Source organism: Mirounga angustirostris, unplaced genomic scaffold (genome assembly GCF_029215605.1).
Source record: "Mirounga angustirostris isolate CCGP_5_RB_7025 unplaced genomic scaffold, mMirAng1.0.hap1 SCAF_1, whole genome shotgun sequence".
In the NCBI taxonomy this organism is placed as follows: domain Eukaryota; kingdom Metazoa; phylum Chordata; class Mammalia; order Carnivora; family Phocidae; genus Mirounga; species Mirounga angustirostris.
The window spans coordinates 178,098,472-178,119,170 of NW_026991709.1; the positions used below are offsets into that span (position 1 = coordinate 178,098,472).

Genomic DNA, 20,699 nt, shown 5'->3' on the forward strand with positions numbered 1-20,699 from the left:
AGATGATTCCCAAATTGTAAAACTCAATAGAAAAAGACAAATAGAGGTGTTTGCTAAAGAATGCCGACACTTTCATCTTTGTATTTTAGATGCTTTTATTTGTCCACCTGCCACCTTGGTACTGTCTTCCCTGGAATTGCTTAGTTTTCTTTTCATTCATTTACTAATGCACCCCCTTGCCCAGGACTTTGCAAATGGGAACTTCTCTGCCATTCATTGAATGGGCAAGTTCATGTCTGAAACAGGAAGTGATTATGGCTGTATCTATTCCTTCACCTACTGAGTTTTGGTTTTCTTATCTGTAAAATGGGGATAAATTTCACCTGCCTCTTCTCCCTGATGGACTTGTTATGAGTTTAAAAAGTACCTCAGAGAGTCTTGTAGTTTGTGAAGTGTTGTACAGACATAAAGGCTTATTAAATGGCTTGGAACATTCCATAGAAAGAAATATTGCCAGCCCAGATATTGTTAGAAATGTTCTTAGACATCGACACTCCTAATTTTTCACATGTGCTTTTCAAAAAGCTGTTTTCTCCTGATTGGTGTGGGAGATTATGGGAAATTTTAAATCTTGCAACCTACATACTACTGTTAGCACTTGACTAATTAAGGACATCCTCAGACCAAAATAATCCTTTATGCAATTTCGGTCCCAATGCCTGCACTCTCACAGACCCGATTCGCAAGCCAAGCTGCTTGGCGAGATGCCTGCAAAACTTCTCCTGGAGGACTTGGCAGCCTTCTTGGAACTGCGTAGAGCAAAACCTTCTCATCAAATTGTGGATTGGAGATTGTCCTTACTCCACCCACCACCACGGTGTCAAACCCAGGAAACAGAAGCGGGGCATCTCTTAGACACCTGTTCTGAGGTCAGGCGTCCCAGTGGTCACGGGGTGTGAAAAGCAGCCTTCTTCCCTATAGCTCTGAGGACACGGTACCTGGCTAACTATGCCCCCTTCTGAGGGCAGGTATGGATTTCATGTGTAAGCCATGTTTTTGTCTTTTGCGGGTCCATTCACTGATGTGGGTAGGTTTTCCAGAAAGTTAAAAAGAAAATGTTTTTGTTTTTTCTTTAGGTATGCTTGTGACATACCCTAAGAATTCAATGAGTTTCCTTGTTAACTACTCTAGGACAACCATTCTCTCCCTCAAATACCTAAACACCATCTTTTCCTTCATTTCTATACAAATGGGCAGGTTTATGAAACAGAAACTGAAACATTGGGGGGGGGAACCCTCAATTTCACAAAATTGAAACAAGGTACTTGTATTGCCTGGTTCTTCTATCTTAGAGAAAGTTTTAGTTGTATTTTTGATAGGTTTTATGCTCTGCAGACAGTAAGGATATAAAGGCGGTTTTTAAAGGACTCTAATTACTGGAAAGTCCGATCTCAAGAGAAGAGAGTGAATCAGCTGTTGCTTCTGAATTTGTTTCCCACCTGTCAACAAAAAATGCCATTCTTAATCCCCTTCAGAATTGGATTAACTTTAAAAAATAAGTCTTCTGGGTTTATAAAGTTTGTACTCAAGTTGGATCATACAGCGCACTGAAAGGAAATGAAGAAAGATGTGAATTTTTCTGCTTTTAATTTTCCATTAGGCTTTTGTGGAAGTTGGTAGAAAAGGGATTTAAACCAACTTCTGGCAGGAGGGCGGCCTCCTCTAAAGAGGAGGTCCCAAGTGTTTCAGTTTCCCTGTTGTCACATATTTCATGAGTGGGGGAGAAATCTGTAGTGCAGGCTGTGCCTATCTTTACACGATGCAAAAATACTTGTTATAAGTTTTCAGCCCTTTTATCTGAGATCAGTGTTTCACGTTAAAGTGTTTTTTTTTTTTTAAGATTTTATTTATTTATTTGACAGAGAGAGAGAGAGAGAGAGAACACAAGGCGGGGGGTGCTGCAGAGGGAGAGGGAGAAGCAGGCTCCCTGCTAAGCAGGGAGCCTGACGTGGGGCTCGATCCTAGGACCCTGAGATCATAACCTGAGCCAAAGGCAGGCGCTTAACCGACTGAGCCACCCAGGTGCCCCTCATATTAAAGTTTTAACATTCAGACATTTCTCAGCTTTGATATTGGAACTGTCAAGTCCTTTAGTGACTATTGTTTTCCCTGTTCAAAGTCCTCGTCTGTGAATTTGGAGTATGACCCTGCCATTTCATTGTTTGCTCCTTACTGCACCTCAACTGGAAGAAAATACATGGTTAAGAACTTTGACATCCGACTGAACTTGTTCAAATCCTGATTGCACCATTACTAGTGATTTATGCTGGGCAAATTAAAATGGTCCTCATGGAGCCCTAGTTTTCCCATCTGCATACTAGAGATACCAGTGGCATTCACAGCTAAACTGGTGGATATACATAAATCACCTGCAGGTGGGCTCGGCACAGCACTGGTAATCAATACATGGTAACATTTGGTATTAGTAAATATTATCTATCTATCTATCTATCAGACACCTTTACTGAGAGCTGAATTGGCTCTGTAGGGTAATGGTTTTGTACCCAGAGAGTAGCTGGGCAGAATGTGAAATATATTTACATGTATGTAGGTGATATCCTTCAGCTGCTCATCTTGCACTATACATACAGACATACATATTATATACCTACTGTATACACATACACACACACATATTTTTTTTTTATTAGACATTTCATACTTTCACATTCAGACCTTTTCTTTGGTCTGCCTAAGGCCTGATTTTTCTTCAAAATAAATATAAGGTGTCCCAGACTTTTCAGGCCTTAAACCAAACTAGAGGTTAGTAATCCAGCATGAGAAAATCCCCTAACTTTGAAGAGGATTTCCTAGGGAAGTTTTAACCCTAGGACAAAGATCAGAATCTGAATTTTCTCAGCTCCTGAAAAGTGGGGATTTTTTTTCCTCTCTAAATGTGGCCGATCTTATTGGAATGGCCAATTTTGAAGACTTTTCAGTACCTAAATGATTCTGGGGAGTACGAATCTTTAAATGCTCTTCACTTTTTGACCTCCGGAGCCCCTCCTGGTGGTGTGTGTCATGTCTCGATAGAGTGGAGTTGGAGACTTTCCCTCTAGGAGTGTCCCACCCCCACGCACAGCCTGCACACACTAAAATTTAATGTTACACCTAATATGCCACACACAGCGACTTACTGGTTTTTGAGCAAAACATCCAGACACAATCCACAGAAATTTTAGCCATAAATCCTGAGTTCCCCCGAAAGTTTGTTGTTTTTTTTCCTCCCAAGGGGAAACAGCCTATTGAAAGGACCACTGCTAAACCTTGAGGCTGGACCGGTCCCTCTGTCCTCCGACACTAGGGGACTAGCCCACGACCCAGGGCCAAAAGCGATCGTGAGAGAAAAGGACAACTGCTTACAGTTTGGCAACACGGACGGCAGGGCCCTGCTCCTTCTGTCCAACAACTGTTTTAACAGCTGCTTTTTTCTCTCTCTCCCCCGCTCCCTCCTGAAAATCCCTCTCTCAGGTTTTTGAGTCATGATGCAAGAATCTGGGACTGAGACAAAAAGTAACGGTTCAGCCATCCAGAACGGGTCCAGCGGCAGCAACCACTTGCTCCCCTGTGCCAGTCTTCGCGAGGGGCGGTCCAACGGGGAGACGCCGGCTGCGGACGGGGGGGCCGCCGAGCTCGTGCACGTGCAGCAGCAGCAGGTACTGGGGGTGCCGGGGACGGGGGGGCCGCCGAGCTCGTGCACGTGCAGCAGCAGCAGGTACTGGGGGTGCCGGGGACGGGGGGCCAGCTCTCGCACTCGCCCTTCGCACTCGCACCGCCCCCCCCCCCCCCCCGGAGTGTTGGGAGGCTCACCTGGCGCACTGGCCGCCTGTCAGCAGCATCCAGCGGCCTGGTGGTGGCCTTCAGAGACTAGTGCCCAAGCCCTTGGGAGTTGAGAGTCTTGGAAGCTCCCCATCCCCGTCTTGGGGAGCAGTTGTTAACAACGAGCTTGAGTGCACCTCTGGACACCCTTCCCAGGCCCCACCGTGGCAGCCCGAAGCTGAACTGTTTGGAATACAATGAATCTTTGGAGAAATGGTTCCCGATGCTTGAGTTAGAAAGTAATAATAATAATCAGGCTTATTGAGCCTGGTGAAGAAAGACACGAAATGAGGGATAATGGATAAAAGGAATAGGGGATGGGAGGGGGAGTAGGTGCATCAGGAGAGTAGAAGCAGACAGTAGGAGCAAACGGGCAGGAGTGGGTATACAGGAGGAGAAGCAACAACCGCACAGGCTTAAGTGTAAGAAATTGCCCCCTGCAACCTGTAGGAACTTCAGGGTGTGGGCCACTGACCTATGTGTTCTGTGTACATATGGCAGCTGATAATGTGGCTAAATCCTCGTAATGCTTTAAATTAGCTCTTTTTGGTGGCTCCCCCAGATGCTTATAAATTGGGACATACTCATTCTCCTTACGTTCTCCGTAGGCATGTCAGTGGGTACCTGTGGGTGACTGATTAAATATTTCCAAATGGTAAAGGTGACCCCGAAATGGTGGTGTGTGGCCCCAGTGTTGAGGAAAATTCAAATAAGTAAGTAGCACCCGCTTGAAGACGGCACTGTTTTTCCAGCCTCTCTTGGAATCAGGAAATAGGATTTATTTTTGTTAAATGATAATGGGTGGGTTTTGTTCCATTTTAGTCCTTGATTCATTTACTTAATGTGTAGTTATGGTGCCATTTCAGAAAGGTGAAAAAAGAATGATGCATCTTCGGGCCTTTCTGAAAGAAACAGAAATCGTTGAGGGTTGAGGAGGATGAAGGCTAACCTTTTCTCAAACCATTTTCTTGGAAACCGTTATCAGAGAAGTAAAGGGAATCCCTTTTTGTATGAGGGTTATAGCCTTTGACAGGCACTGAGCATATTTTATTTTCTTCTTGCTAAGAAGTTTTTTAAAACATGAAGAATCATTGCATCGTTAGTCTGTTAGAAGTTAGTGGAATAGAAAGAAAAGGAAACTAGCAGACGTGCTCAGGTCTCACTGCAAAGCGCTTCATCTAAGTGACGTGGTATGGTCTCTCTCCCTGGCCGCCCAGACCCTTCTGTGCCTGCACCTCGGGCATCACATCAGCTGGAATTGATGATGTATGTCGTGTGGAAGGTTGTGCACTTAAATGAGTGCAAATGGCCAAATTCTAACCGCCGAGGTGGTTAGCAAAACATATCCTCAAATGGTAGGAAGGTATCCATGTGTGCGTGCATCGTTCATGTGGTGGTGTTCTCAGGTACTTATGGTTATATTGAGAACGGGCAGTTGCTGTTTCGGAGTGCTGTGTTCTGTGTCCTTACCCTACAGAGACCAAGATCCGCTGGTTCCTTATGGAGCAGGTGAGGTGTGGTGCTCTTGACCTGTGGGGTGAGTACCCCACATGCTTAGTACTTAAGGTACATTAATTAAATAAATGGGAAATTCACTTCTTTAGAGTTTTCTATGAAGAACTGAAGATCATTTACCATCTTAAAGTAGTAAATCAGCCAAAGTCTTTACATATATACCGTCAACACACACGCATACACACCCGTACACCAATAACAGCAACAACACATTGCCTCATAGGAGACAGTTAGGAAAGTGCATTATTTTTTAACAGCATCTTCCTTAAAAAGCATCAGTAACAAAATTAGCACATCTCCCCCCTTTATCTTGGCTGCGACCACTTTGGAAAACATGCTGTTATGTGTTATGGATGTCAGTACCTTTTTGATTGTACTTCAAAACTCATTTTAAATACTTTTTATAACAATTTTATTTTTATTTGCTATTGATATGACTTAGGAAGAGAGAGTAGCTGGATTTATCACTGTGGCTAAAACCCCACATACATTATGCTTGGCAGGCCTTTTCGATCTTGTAAAATGAAATACAGCTGTTTGCCCCTTGAAGTATAGATGTGGCTCTTCACAGGTTGTTGGAGGACAAGAAAATCTGTAGATGGATTGAAGGGGAAAAAAAACTAAGGGATTGAAAAAGTTTTGCAGGACTAGAGTGAACCTAGTTTCCTTCTGGACCGAAAACTGCAACAGTTAAGCGCTTTGGAGAAATGCGAGGGTCAACGTGATGGACTTGGGTTGTTTTCGTCATTTTTATTCTACAGGTTTTTACTTGAAGTGAGAATACCAGCAGTGAGAAAATCACAGCCATGCTGAATTCATTACTGCGGTAGTCACACAAAACCACGGATAAAATTTCAATAACTGCAGGCCACAGTTGAGTAAACAGTTGCACTGAAATTTAATTCCTGTTGACTTTTCCCCCATTCCTCGCCAGGGGCACATTCTGATTCTGTAGTACAAAGACAACAGGGGTTACAGCTTTGATTAATGTAGGACAGTGGAAGAGAATTAGAACTGTAAAATATGTTAGAAGTCCATGGAACAAAAAGATGTGGCTTAAAAGGGCTTGGTATAAAAATGAGTTAATTATGCTGTGTGTAACACTGAATGTTATAGGATTTTCCAGTTGCACCAGTGCACTCGTTGATGATATAGGGAGAATTTTTGCCTAGTGCTAGGACTCTTAAAATAAATGCAAGCCTTTCCATGTTTGATTCTTATTACCAAAGATAATTACAAATGATAGCAAGTGCCCTTTCAGAATGGAGAGCTTTCACAAAGATTAGCTGTGGAATGAGTGACTTCTATGCTGGGACTGGTCTGTAGGTTGGCTAAATTAGGTCTAAGAAGAATTGTTAAAAAAAGAAAAAAAAAGAATTACATAGGTGACAACCTAGAAAAATAGGGGGAATCTGGCTTTTCCATCTTCTCTTGAAAAATCAGAAGATCTGGTAACCCTAGACCAATATTCCTACGAGGACAACAGTTGTTAAGGGATGGATTGCTTGTGAAGTCAGGGAGCCCGCCGCCCTCCAGGCTGCCCTAGCTCCCACCGAGCAGCATCGCTCATTTGTGGCCCTCTAGGCAGGGGGATTGGTAGTTCTGCAAGATGCCATCATCACTCAGAAGCCATCACCAAGGAGAGGTGCTGCCAGTAGCTGGAGGAGCCCGCCAACACACTCCCCAACTGTCTTCCTTCCTCAAAATGAAATGTATTATCTCTGTAATGTCTCAAGTCTACTTATAGCTGGGCCATGAAACTATTATAACAATAGTTTCCTAGTAATATAATTTGATAGAGTTTCTGAACATTTCTTTTAGCCACTGGGTAATTCTTTACCCGATACCATAACTGCTTTTTATTTCCTATTATGCCTGCCCCATTTCTGGGTCTGTAAAAGTTCTGTATTGGATATGCACTACTCCATTATGAAACTCAGCAACAAATACTATTACCAATTACTGAAGTTTTTTTTCCTAAAGAAAGGATTTTAAAATGTCCAGAGCAATTTCATAAACTGTGTGGATTAATGCATTTTAAAAGTCTTGAATTTTAGAAAGCAGAATTTTATTTCCATATTGCTGCAAATGAGAGCTTTTTCAGATAAGCATATTACATAGAGCATAATGTTTAGAAGTTTCTCCATATACAGCATATGCTGTCAGGTCAATTAACAGAATGCATACTAGAAAATGTTTATTCAATAAAAATGAATAGCTGTTAAATAAAACAGCTATTTCTTAACAACATTCCATTTAATGATGGGGTTTTTTTTTTGGGTACCACCTGGCAGTTTTATTGTCTGCAAATCAGTATAGAGAGGGCTTTGGTTGCTGTGGTTTTGAGGTGTGGCTATTGTTTTATATGAGGAGGGCAGTGTAGAGGTAGTCTGTGAGAAAGACATTAAAAAAAAAGATACATTATATACGGGATTTGAATATGGATTATTTAGAGAGTGTGGATAAGTGAAGTGTTTGTTTCATTTTTTGACAATGGTTCTTTGACATTTGGTTTAAGGTGTTGAACCTTTTGGCCCAAAAGTTACCTATCAACCATCAACACATGTCTATGTACATGTTTCCCATTAATAATGTAAAAGAAAGAGAGGAAAACATTGAATGAGTCCTGAAGAGTTAAGAGAGGTAGGAAGGATAAGTAGCTTCTGAAACATCATGAGAGGCAAGAAGAGGGATTCATTGGGTTGCATTTCGCCAATAAGCTATTAAAGGAGGTGAGAGATGAGTCACTGCCCAGGACTAGAGAAGCTCAGAGAGACAGGAGGAGTGGGAGGGTGCTCAAGAAGGAAATCTGGCTGTGTATATTCCCCGAGGATGTAGAAAATACGCTATCAGCGGGGCCTGGGAGAATCACGGGTCTGTATCCTGGGGTCTCCTGAATGTGAGTAACCAAGTGATAACGACCAGAGTGTGAACATGTTAGCATAAACCAATACACAAAAATTGAAGATTCTTCTCTTCATTTTCAAAATGGTGGAATGAATTTCCTCATTTTGTTCTTGTTACCAAAATGACTAGTGGATATCGGGCAAAAGAGAGAGGTTGTCCTGCCAACATTTCCAGCTTGAAGTGCCCCTGTGAAAAACAACGCCTGGAAGAAATCGCTGTGTGTGTTTGGATGGGCAGTGAGCTCCAATGAAAGAGACCATCCCTGTGCGCTTCTCTTTCGTACTTCTGTTCCTTTATGGGAACCATGTTACCATTATTGTGGCCATCCTTTGCCTTGTTCCTCACTCTACAGAGGGAGGCCCAAGTGATTAGGTGTGGATTAGTACAAAGACCAGGTAGCAATGGCCAGTTCGGCCTTACCATTCTTCTCTTTGCTTAAGGTTGCTTTATTAACTTTGTTAGGAGTACCCTCAAGTGGCCTTTTGCCTTGTAGCTACCAGGGACTGTGTCTGAAAGGAAGGTCTTTTGATGCCATTGGAAGGGAAAAGATGGTCAGCATCTCTGTGTCTGAGAAGGAAAGCTTCTGGAAGGCAGTGCAGAAGATCTTAATTTATTGAGTTCTCTCATTGAGGCAGGCTCTATGCTAGGTGCTAGCACCTTCCTTCACTGGTGGGTGAAAACTCAAACTATAATTTTAAAGGACTCACTCTACCAAGATACATTCTTTTTGAACACAAGGTAGAGTTCAAATATAGAAGCTATTGATGATCAAAAATTTGTAGTAAGAATCGGTGCCATCAAAATGTTAGCAAAAACCATGCAAACAAATGGAGAAAAAAGTGAGAGAGGAATTCGGGTAATTGTGACAAAGAAAAGCAGCCATAACAATAACAAGAGTCCCACTTTTTCTCAATTCCTTTTGTGGCTCTTTCTGGAAAAGGCATCCTTCACCCTGAACGCTGGAGCTAGTTCTTTACTCTGTGAGTTTGGACCTCCTTGTCATCAAAATACTGTCAGAGATTTAGGTAACTTGTGATGTGAGCCTTATATGAAATCCTTTCAAGTTTTGATTACCAAACAGTTGTGTGTCATTACATTCTCTGTTGAAAGGTAAGATGGCATGAGAAACAACAACAGAAAAAGAGCCAAGTACATAGAAAGCTAGATGCCACATTTCACCATGAGTGAAGTGTACCCTCAGCTTTAAGTAAAAGTGTCCCTACTTTGAGAAGGCAGTTTTAAGCCCTGACCTGTGAGCTGCAAATAATAATAATAATAATATTAATAATAATAATAAATACCCCCTCTTGTCTAATCAGAAATCTCTTTTTGAACTTTCAGGAGGTATGACTTTAATGGTAATTTGTTGACAGATTAGCTTCACTGATTGCAGAGAGTTTGTTTTGCAAAACTGGCCGGCTCCTATCTGTTCTCTGAAGGCAAGGAACCTACTTTGCTCTTTTGCAACTGCTTGCGTTTATTGACAAGTAGTGCTGAGCACGCAGAATTGGTATGTTTGTGTAATGTAAACCTATATAGCTCGACTGATGGAGTCGAGTGTGCTTTTAGGTAGTGCATAGATTACTTGATAAAAAGGGTTACAAGGTGACTGCTTTTATGACAAAGTAGAATGGCAATATAAATGCAAGTGGTAGATGGAGCAACAAAAGGGAAGTTTATATAGGGAATTGAACCCCGTATTAGAAAGTTTCTTTTCATCACTTGGTCTTTGAACTCAAATCTATTGTAATTATGAAGTGTTACTTGTAACATTCCAGAGGCCCTTTGCTAAATACTGTGTTTGATTTGGTTCAGAGAAATACAACCACATTTTTTTTTTTTTCCCTCACACAAGAAAATGTGATGAAGAGAGTTTCACATACTGGCCTGGTCTCAGCTTTGTTCCAAGTGAGCTAATAAATGTGCTACACTGGAAACTACGTATTAACTTTGTTTCTTCGCTTTGGAGTTCTTGAAATGCATTTATTCATTTGTTAAATATTCTTTCATGTAACTAAGACGTGTGCACTGCCTGTGTGTAAGGAAATGTGCATGGTAGGGTAATTAATTTGGAGTTTATTTGACTGGAGCCTGAAGAGCCTGAAGAGCCGGGATGAGAGCAGGGGGAAGGTGGTTCAAAGGTTACCTGGTTTCAGCTTGTTGGAGGCTTGGGTTTCTAAGCCAGGGGAGGTTTCTAGGCAGAGAAGAAAGGCCATTCAAGAGGAGTGGTACTGAAGGTAAATTAGAAGGTTGGACCTGGCCTGGCTTAGAAGGAAAGAGATCTTTGAAAGATTAATAGCAGTGACAAGGCTCTTGCAGTAGGTTCTGAATTCAGTAATTGGCCTCTAACTCCTGCTTCATTTAATTGAGGACTTGCTTTTGTTGACCACCTTTACCCCCTTGCTCCCTGCATTTCTCCTCCTACATTTGAATACCAAAAGACTGTTTAAAAAAAAAAACGACATCCTCTTACATCACGAAAACTCACTCTTTTGATTGTATGTTTCTTCAGATTAAAATTATCAAGTATTTTCCCTTTAGCCTTTGCCAGTTACTAATGAGTATATCTTCCAAAAGTCACGTGGGAAATGCTGATAAAACTGCCTTGTGTTCCTATTGATCATGGAATGGACTTAATCTCTTTTAGAGAACAAAACTACGAAGTTAGATCTTTGATGAAGTCCGTTTCATATTGACGCAAGTTTCTTAGAATGAATTTTTTTTTTTTTTTTTAGGGTGAAAGGGGGTGCGTGTTGTGTTTCTTTTGTTGGAAAAATATGTTGTGTAATTATTAAACAGTGGTGCTATTGGCAGACTCATTGACAAGGTATAGATTAAACTGCTTAGGGATGTCAAGGCCTTGTTTGTGTGTTTGAGTTGAGTCCTGCATAGAGGCAGATGGAGGGAAAGCAGCTCTGTTCTCTTTAATCCCTCTGGAGAGAACATTTTCCAGTATCTTCTGCGTAAGAGGGGTAGGATTTTTTTAAAGGTGGTAACCCTAAGGTTCTCCTTGACTTAACTCTTTCATCCCTATTTTTAGACTGCTCCTTTTTGACTGTACTCCAAATAAAATTAACGTCCTGATGCAGATCCGTCTTCAGCAAAGTTTCTGAAAGTAGACCCTTTGTCACACAATATATCATCCACACAAGCACAAGGAATTGTCAGTGTCACGGTTGCTTGTCAAAAGAGGCAAAGTATCAGCTGATCCGAAATCCGTGTTTTTATCACTGTACCTTCTCTCATTCCGAACTCCCCTGTCTCCACATTGAAGGGAAGGTGACATGATGTCTTCTTAGTCATTCAAATCCAATAACTTTTAATCTGAAGGTTAAGTAGTGAGATATAAACTAAGAGATGATAATATCAATTTTATGTTCACTGAAGGGCACAATATACCTCTTTCTAGTAGAGGGAAAATTGTGCGTAAAATGTCTTTTGCTTTTCAACAGCAGAGCCATGTGTCTCAGAGCCAAAGGAAGAAAGAGTTTTGGAAAAATTTAATAAAATAATATGTAACATCCTAAAACAGGGCAGAAGTGGCCTTTTATTATTATAATTATTAAGTATTAATTTTTCAAGGTTGCATGGTAAGCCGTAGTTCCATTTTTATAGCCTCTTGTATTGACTCTTGTTATCTTCCCTATGAACTCAACAACCTTTTACAAGGTTAAATACTGGGAGAGAATGACATAATTCTCATTCTTTCCTGACTATTTTTGATCCTAATGTGTATGATAAATAATTCTGTGATAATATTGCTTACCTTGCCTCATTTTTTTCGTCCTACTCATGATATTTCCATTTCAACTCAGTAGGCATTCACCATCCAAAAGTAGTAAGTGAAAATGCCTTTACGTGCATTTTTATAATGATACTCTGATTATCTCATTGGATATACACTTGTCTTCCCAATTCAAAGTTTGCGCTGTGTATTATATGCCTATGCTGTGCACATTTATCTAAAGACTGTGTCATTAATGTGTTTACAGAAGGAAAAGCATCATGCGTAAGCTGAGGATGTGATATTCACAATTAGAATTGTCACGATTATGTTCCGGAAATATTTTAAACTTGTCTCAACCATTTGTTCAGTCCCTTGACTGGGCGGGTTCTAGGTACAAAGCGTTGTGTTAAACCTGCAGACTCTACGAGGGATTGGTGAACTAAGCCAGAGGGCCTATCTGGCTAAATCTGGCCCACCACCTATTTTTTTTTTTAAAGAAAGGTTTTATTGACATTTATTGAGTACTGTGATATTTTATTTCTTTGCAACGTGTTATCTCATTTAATTCTCATAATGACCCAGTGAGGTAGATAATAATCATTTAAGGATCTCAAGTAAGAAGAAGGAAAGAGCTAGAAAGAGTCAAGAGGGATTGGGGGAAGACTCAGCAGCATTGGAGTTCCTGGATCCACTTGTTCTTGCCTTTTGGTTCTTACCTGCCTGTTTTGTGATGTGTTTCCTCAACCCTTTCTTGAATTCTGTGAGTTAATAGATTCCCTTCTTGGACTGGGGAAAAAAAAAAAAAGGTTTTATTGAAACACCACCATCCCCCTGTTGGATGTTGTCTAGAGCTGCCGTCCTCCTGAATTAGTAAATGGCAGATGTGGCAAGGCTTGCCTTCTAGAACCTTCTCCTCTTACTTTATAGAAAGTAACAAAACTGCAGGATCATTCCTTATTTTTTTCCCTAAATTATCCCTCAAGAAATACATATATCACAGTTTGAGACTTTGTCTTACATTTTCCAGGGTGGTAAAGTCACTTGTTGGTGTCATCCTACCTGCAGAGTTCCTTTCTAATCTTTTAACTGAATGCATTTCACAAATTAAATGTTTTGGCATTATTGGTGGTTAGAGGAATAATCAGCCAGCCCACTAAGGAAATGGAAGTTGGACACTGAGTCACTCAAAGAGCAGATGTTCTTCCCCATGGTTCTCTTACCAAAGAAAATTAACATAAAAATGAGCGTATCTTAGGTTCACAGTCCCATGGTTGGCTAGAAGATATGAAGAAACACCCTTAACATCTCCCTGAATTCATAAAACTTAGAATCTAATCGTAGTGGAACAAAACATAAACATATGCATTAAATATCAATAAAAATCTCAAAGCAAAATGAAGACAAGCTGTAGAAGATACGCATATGACTAATTAACAGATGAATGACTTAAGCAATACATCTTCAGTAATCCAGAGAGGAAGAGTTTATTTGTGCCTATGCTGGTGGGATTTTTGAAGACTGGTACAACTTGGGAAATAGTTAACTCAGCACATGCACACCAGCTGATTTAATTTAACCCTTTCAATCAGGGGAGAGTGGACGGAAGATGTATACTGAACTGTATGGGTGCGGTTTATGACCTCCGTGCCCAAGAAGTGTATCTTTGCCACTTTGCCATTTTTTTAAAGATTTTATTTATTTGAGAGAGAGAATGAGAGAGAGAGAGCATGAGAGGGGGGGAGGGTCAGAGGGAGGAGCAGACTCCCCGCTGAGCAGGGAGCCCGATGCGGGACTCGATCCCGGGACTCCAGGATCATGACCTGAGCCGAAGGCAATTGCCCAACCAACTGAGCCACTCAGGCGCCCGCCACTTTGCCATTTTTAATTTTGGGATAAGCAAGGGGGATTTCCACTGTGGAACGACTAGGGGTAAATGGTAAGTAGAAGTCTTTCTATGCCAGACGCCAGCATCTGAGTTTATTGGTCTCCAGGAAATGGTGTGGGGCCTGTCTGTTTACACAGACCATTGCCTGAGTCGAGTGTCTGATCTCCACAGAGATTAGATGGGGACTGACAAGGCTGGTCATTTGGTTGGTGGTGTCCATATTTTACATACTTTTAATATCGAGTTTTAACCAAATCACCTCTATTTGTCATAGAGCTAGAACAACTGAAATCCTAATGCCTAATTTTAAAATAGTTGTGATATTTGAAGGTATTCGTTCAGTCCAGCTATTTATGAACTGTATTTGAAGGTATTCGTTCAATCCAGCTATTTATGAACTGTCTTTCCTAGAAGCGCATGGCCTTTTATTTTCTCCCCTCTGCCTTTCTTCTTTGTTTTCTTACATTCTTATTTGTTTCTGGTTGTAAGCTTGTTACCAGATGACTTATCATGACATCTCACAGTTAGTGAGCTTCTCTTTAGCCTTCCTGGTGGGAGGGTTTCTCTGGCACAGGACATGTCTTTAATTTCATCATGCGTACATTTTGCAGGTTTATAGTTCCTCTTTTGTGAATCCGATGAAAGCCCAGCATCTTGTGCTCTGAGAAGTGTATGTTTGTATGTGTGCTTGTATCATTTTGCAATGAGTTTCATGTGCATCATGCCCCAGCCTCCTACCCTGCAATTAAAACACTATGCAGTCCATACTGCATGTTAATTAGATTTGCTTGCTGGTTCAGTGTTTTGACAAATGTTCCTAGATTTTTCTGTGTTTAATTAATGTTAAGTATATTAGTAACCTATCTTTAATTTGGAAAAGGTTTCCTCTTCTGGCTCTAAATGCTTACCAATGTGTCCCTGGAATTCGTTCTTGGATATCTTAGATGTAGCACTTATAAATGCCAGCTCCGAAGAAAACTCTGGAAAGTAAGGTCATATAAAGCACTCTGCACGGGTTCGAAGAGGCTTTTTATATCTATTCGAACACAATCACCAGCTTCACACACTACTTGAAAGATCTTTGGCTAAATCAGCAAAGGTTACAGTAAATGCTACGTATACCGCTGGGGCTCCCTTTCGTGGTTGATGGGAGTGTAAGTTAGAGTAGCCCATTCTGGGGTCAGTGTGGCATGGGGTGTCAAGAGGCTTAAGACCACCTTAGCCTTTGATTCAGGGGTACACTTTTACTGAGAGGTTGTATGGCATTCTGCAGTGGTTCTCAGACTTATACATGTATTGGAATCATTTGGAGGGCATCTTAAAACATATTGCTAAACCCACCCTGGGAGCACTTTATTCTGTAGATCTGGGGTGAGGTCCAAGAATTTGCATTTTTGATGCTCTTAACTCATTCTCTGCTGCCGGTTGGAGGATCACCGTCTGATAACCACTCAAAAGGGCAGGGCACCTGAAAGCATGGACAGTGGAGCTAGCCTGTTTCCTTGTCTTATGGACGTCCTTGAGTATCGTACTGACAGTCGTATACAGATGTACTTAGTTGGCTACCCAGTGCATGATATTTCCCCTAGAGACTCATCTCACTGCTCTGGGACTAGAAAATGCAGGAGAAACGTTTCATTCGAGGCATTTTGGAATCCTACTGACAAGAGTTCAAAACCCACCTCTAGTACTTACTGAATGAAGTAAATGAGTTTTGCCAGTCTCTCTGAACCTTACTTTTCTTGTCTGTAGAATGGGGCAATAGAGATAACTTCTGGAGCAGAGTTATGTGACAAATACATTGAATAATAGACCTTAGGCCTTAGCACACTAGTCAAGCCTTTAAAATAATAGTGCTCTTGACAGTATTATTTTGTTTGCTCAGCACCTTTTGAAGACAGGGAAAAGGCGGTGCTGAAATCTTAGGGACCCAAAGGCAGAGGCCAGGAAGGGAACCAACTTGTTTCTCAGGGCTCTTCCATTCTTTAGCATACTCCACCCAATTTATATTCAAATGCGATCACCTTAGAGCAGTGTAGAAATTCGTGTTAGAGACCTCCAAGGAGAGCCCTCATCTGTGAATTCCAGAGTTCCTGTGTCTTCCCTCATTGAGATAATTAATTGAAATAAGGGCACAGTCCTGTTTGACAGTCACACTCTTCATTTAGAAACTGACCTCTATAGGAAGACTACAGAGAATCCGTTCTTGTAGGCAATTAGTGCCCCAATTTACCATTTTAGAAAAGAAAACATATTATCTTAATAAATACAGAATTTCTCCTCCATACCTACTAGCAACATTACTGAAGGGGCCCTGCCACAAATGTTTTAAATTTAGAGGCAGAGCTAAGGACACAGTTTGCCTCCAGAATCTGAATTGAATCAGGGTTTTATTTCAGATAAAATCTTTGGGGCTCATAACTTAAAAAACACAACTTTTACTGGCATTACGCAATTTGCCACGGGTCATTTAGCGAAATGTTTGTATATGTAAGCCCAGGTTCTTCTTTTAAGAAAAAGGAGCGGTGGAGGGCGGGGATTGGATTTTGCTAAAATCCAGGTGGCGTTTCAGTTTATATTTAATTTTAATTGGAAATCAAATACAGGCAAGGGAGAAAAAACCTACCATGTTTTCTTTACTAAGAGTATCCATTGGGGAGGGGAAGGACACTGCCAGCCAAATTTTAAGAAGCAGCTTTTTTATTGGCATGTCTGTTTTTTTTTTTTTTTTTTCTGGCTAAATTCTTGTGCCTGCATTTTCTTTTTTAACATCTAAGTTTTTACACATGGCAATGATTTTTATGTCTCAAGGCTCCTTGCTGCCCTCCTTCTGTAATTTCTATGGGATTCGTACCTGGAACCGGGATAGCAAATAATTACATACTGCATCTAACCAATAGCTTCCCTAGGCTGTTGTCTGGCAAACCCCCTTGTTAGGTCTCCAATCTGAGATAATATTTGATTCCTGTGGCCCATCCTGTTTCTAGAAGGCTGGGGAAGTTTCTGAAGAATGAAGAACGGGAGAAAAAAAAAAAAAAAGGTTTTTTTTTTGTTTTTTTTTTAAAGCCAGAATTTTAGGAGGTCCTCTCATTTGTGAGTCTAACTAGCTATAGGTGCATTTTGTGAAACTCCCATAAAATATTGGCAGAGTGACTGTGGCACAATTAGGGAATGGCTGCTGAATGTGCTGGCAGAGGTGCCGAGACAGTCACTTAACTCTGCCAGTGCCTACAAAATACCCCAGTGTGCCAGAGCTGAGAGTGAAATCCTCAGTGTTGGCTCTGCAGAAGGCTTGGGTGTAATTCAGATGTTTTCAATTGAAAATGGATACCAAATAATTTCGAATTTTCTACTGCACAATTAATTACACGTTCATTGTAGCAAAATTAGAAGATGTGTCTGGGAAAGCAGAGGAAGAAGAAACTGTACCGCCCGCAGTCTCCATTTACAGAGGTACCAACTGTGCACCTTTTGGTGACTGACTGTCCTTTCACTATTTTTTTTTTTTAAGTCATTCCTTCACATTTTTACATATCCCTTTTCCCGTTCCCACTGTGGAACTTTATAGTTAAAAGAAATAGCTAGCAGTAATGTTATCAGTGGGAATTGTTAGGGCTAAGTTTCATATGTGATGGTTCACTTTTTCATCTTAATTTTATATTTAGTGTTTATAGCTTTAGGGGAAAATTCATGTTCTTAGTTTCATGTTTCAGATTTTATGGTCTAATTAATGCTGTTTTCCCAACTTTCCCCCCTTCACCTTCTCCCAGATTCACCAGCTGATTCGGGATTTGGGCACATTGCTTAAAAATTGTTTTTAGGAGGAAACTTTCAACATGGTATGATGATAGCCCGCCCATTTTCAATAAATAAGTGCATTCTTTCCTTTTATCAAAAATCTAAACATCCCTATTGTCCCACATTTTTTTTTGGTTTGAAATTATAGTTGATCCTTGAACAATGTGGGGGTTAGGGGCACCCACCCCTTGCACAGTTGCAAATCTACATATAACTTTTGAGTCCCCCTGCAAAACTTAACTACTTTATAGCCAACTGTTGACCAGAAGCTTTACTGATAACATAAATATAGCCGATTAACACATATTTTACATGATATATATATCATATAGTGAATTCTCACAATAAAGTTAGCTAGAAAAAAGAAAATGTTAAGAAAATCACAAGGAAGAGAAAATACATGTATAGGACTTTACTGTATTATATTGGGGAAAAAAAAAATCCAATGGAAGTGGACCAGTGCAGTTCAAACCTGTGTTGTTCAAGAGTCAGGTGTACTCCTATCAGTAATAGTAATGGTAGGAGAAGTAGTGGGAATATCAATAGTAGAATTTATTGAAAGCTCCTTTCTTCCAGCTTTGGGCTTTGTACCTGTATTAGTGCAATTTGTTCGCGTAAGCACACTGTGAGCTAGGTACTCTTAAAATTCCTACTCTTCACAGGAAGAAACTTCCTTAGCTGCCCACGTTCACACAGCTTACGGCTAGACAAGTCCAGCTTCTAAGCCACATCTGCCGGGTCCCGCCATCTGAGCTCCTCATCCCAGCATGGCACCTCTCCCCTTGTGTTCATTGTGCTGGGTATCAGGGGATCGGGTCCTGTTACAAGGATTGCTCCCATTTCCCTTGGCCTCCTGCCCCATTGGGAACACCCTAAAATGTTGTCTCATTCAGATCTCTCTCCTTTCAACCCATCTTTTCTTGCTGCGTCCAGTAAGAAAATGCCAAATATTCCTCTAGACAGAGCTTTTCCATTTTCACCCTCTCCTGTTTTCACAGTGAGCCCTTCCTTTCTGCCCATGCCCCCCACTCTTCCTCATAAGCAGCTATGCCTTGATGCTCGGATTCCTTTCTTTGCGTTTCCGAACGAGGGTCCTGCCTCACGCTCGTTGCCTGCATCCTTCTCATGAACACCCAAGCCTGGCATACGCAGGCAGAGGTTAGCATCCTTCCTTCTGTTTCTGAAACACTTTGGAAAGCCTTTGGGTCGCTCCAGAAACGACAGACATTGAGCAGTGCTTGTGGTGAGGTTTATGGGGTGCGGCGGGCGATACAGCCGGTGTATAGGGTTCCGGCACATCTGAACCCTGCCTCCAGTGTGGACCGCTTTTCAGATCGCTGTCTCCTTCACGAGTCAGGGACATGGAAGTGCTGGCTTTGAAGACTTGGGAAATCTGGGTTTATTAATAAGTCTGCATAGTCAGCTGCAAGCTGCGATGGTTGCAGTCAGTGTTTTATGGACAACTTAAAAGCGGCCATTTTGGGTCGGACACGTTTTTCTCTTTATGGCTCTTGTGTTTGGGTACATGCGGCTGGAAGACCTAAAACTTGCAGACTTTGTCCAGGTGCCCCAAACAACTGTCACAGACTGATGGGCTAGGGAAATACCTTCTGTGTTTTCTTAGTATTACATGACAGGCTCGACCCTTTTCCCAACCTACAAAAATGTATTTGGATAAAATATTTCTGGTACCTTGTATTTCTTGAGGCAATTATTCACTCGGCTTCACTGATTAATGAGTTAGTCCTTTTGAAGTCACCACAGTTGTTTTCATTGTTTTAATATCTAAAAGAGTGGATTATTTTGCTGTAAGAGTGATTAGCTCTGTTGACAAAATGTCCTCTGCTCCCTGAGTGGTATTTTGTGTTAATGTTTCCGTGGCCCACCTGCTTTGCTCACATCCAGCACCACTCCAGTCAACAAAGAACAATCGCTTAGCACAATAAATAAAAGATAGTACTCACGAAGGATGTGCGATAGGACTTATGGTAGGAGTTTTAAAGATTCATAACCTATAAGTCAAACTATGTACATTTACCCAGCGACAAAGCATATGTTTGTTTCCAGTTTGGGAAATCATCGTAACTTGCGTGGCTTATTTTGTGAAGATGGCCGATAATGCCCAGTCCTTGCTTTAACAAACATTATTAAATCAGCTAACTTGCTTGTTGGTCACTGTTCTGGATCAATACAAAAGCCCAGATACCAGGCCGCAGTGGATCTTTCTTGGTCTGTCTTTATCTCCGTCTCACCTTTAAAAACAAACTGACAGGTCTGCTTTTGGCAAGAATGGTGGAGTAGGCTGAAGCAGTTTTATTGAAAGAAAAGTCATAATTTGAACATCTCCCACTTTGGGGTTGCCGTTTGAGAGGAAAAGGACCTCAGTTCTTCGAAGATGTCACCATGGCCACATCTGTGTTGTCATTTCAAGAAAGAAACACACGGGCTGGAGAAGAAAATTGGGCTCTGTCACTTCCCAGTACAAGGGGCAGAAGTGCATGCACATCTCTGGGTGGCTGGGATGGTCGCACCTCAAACTGCTTTACAAGTCCAGAGTAGGTCCTGTTCTGCCCAGTCTCCTTGTAGACTCTCTCCTCCTCTCCAGAAGGATTCACAGAACCTTGATCTCTCTATTAATTCATTGTAATGTGCAAGTAGAGCATTCCTTCTACCACTCCCTGTAGGTGCTGAACTCTTTCAGAATCTATACCTCCTGTAGGAATGATAAAAGTGACTTCATTTTGTCCCTCTAACACGTATTTATTCTCACTCCTGAGAGTGAGATTGTGCCTGTTCTCACTCCTGTGTCCTCCATTCTCCTTCATCCTCCACTCCTTACCCCAAATATATAATGTGTGTGTTCGCTTTTCTTTATCTCTATAGTCATAGAATTTTTAAAATTCCTTAGATGAATCCATCCTCACATTTTATGGATGAAGAAACTAAGCTCAGACAAAATAAAGGCTTTGTCCTTTGATTCACTTTTGCATGGACGCCGCTGATGTGTTTAGAAACAATCTTGTGTAGTATGATGTGGGCCCTTCCATG

At 41.3% G+C, this 20,699-nt stretch overlaps 1 protein-coding gene across 6 annotated transcripts in view; it reads left to right on the forward strand.

The window, feature by feature from the left end:
• Window positions 1-20,699, forward strand: part of FOXP1 (forkhead box P1) — a 375,324-nt gene that overhangs the window by 141,456 nt on the left and 213,169 nt on the right. For 3 of the 6 annotated variants that reach the window (XM_064593678.1, XM_064593689.1, XM_064593683.1), the window contains exon 3: window positions 3,472-3,656. In XM_064593678.1, coding sequence (XP_064449748.1) covers window positions 3,483-3,656 — 174 coding nt within the window. In that variant the 5' untranslated portion in view covers window positions 3,472-3,482. Of the gene's footprint in view, window positions 1-3,471; window positions 3,657-3,680; window positions 3,716-20,699 lie in introns of those variants that run through there. The other 3 variants (XM_064593700.1, XM_064593730.1, XM_064593715.1) reach the window with 3 other exon arrangements.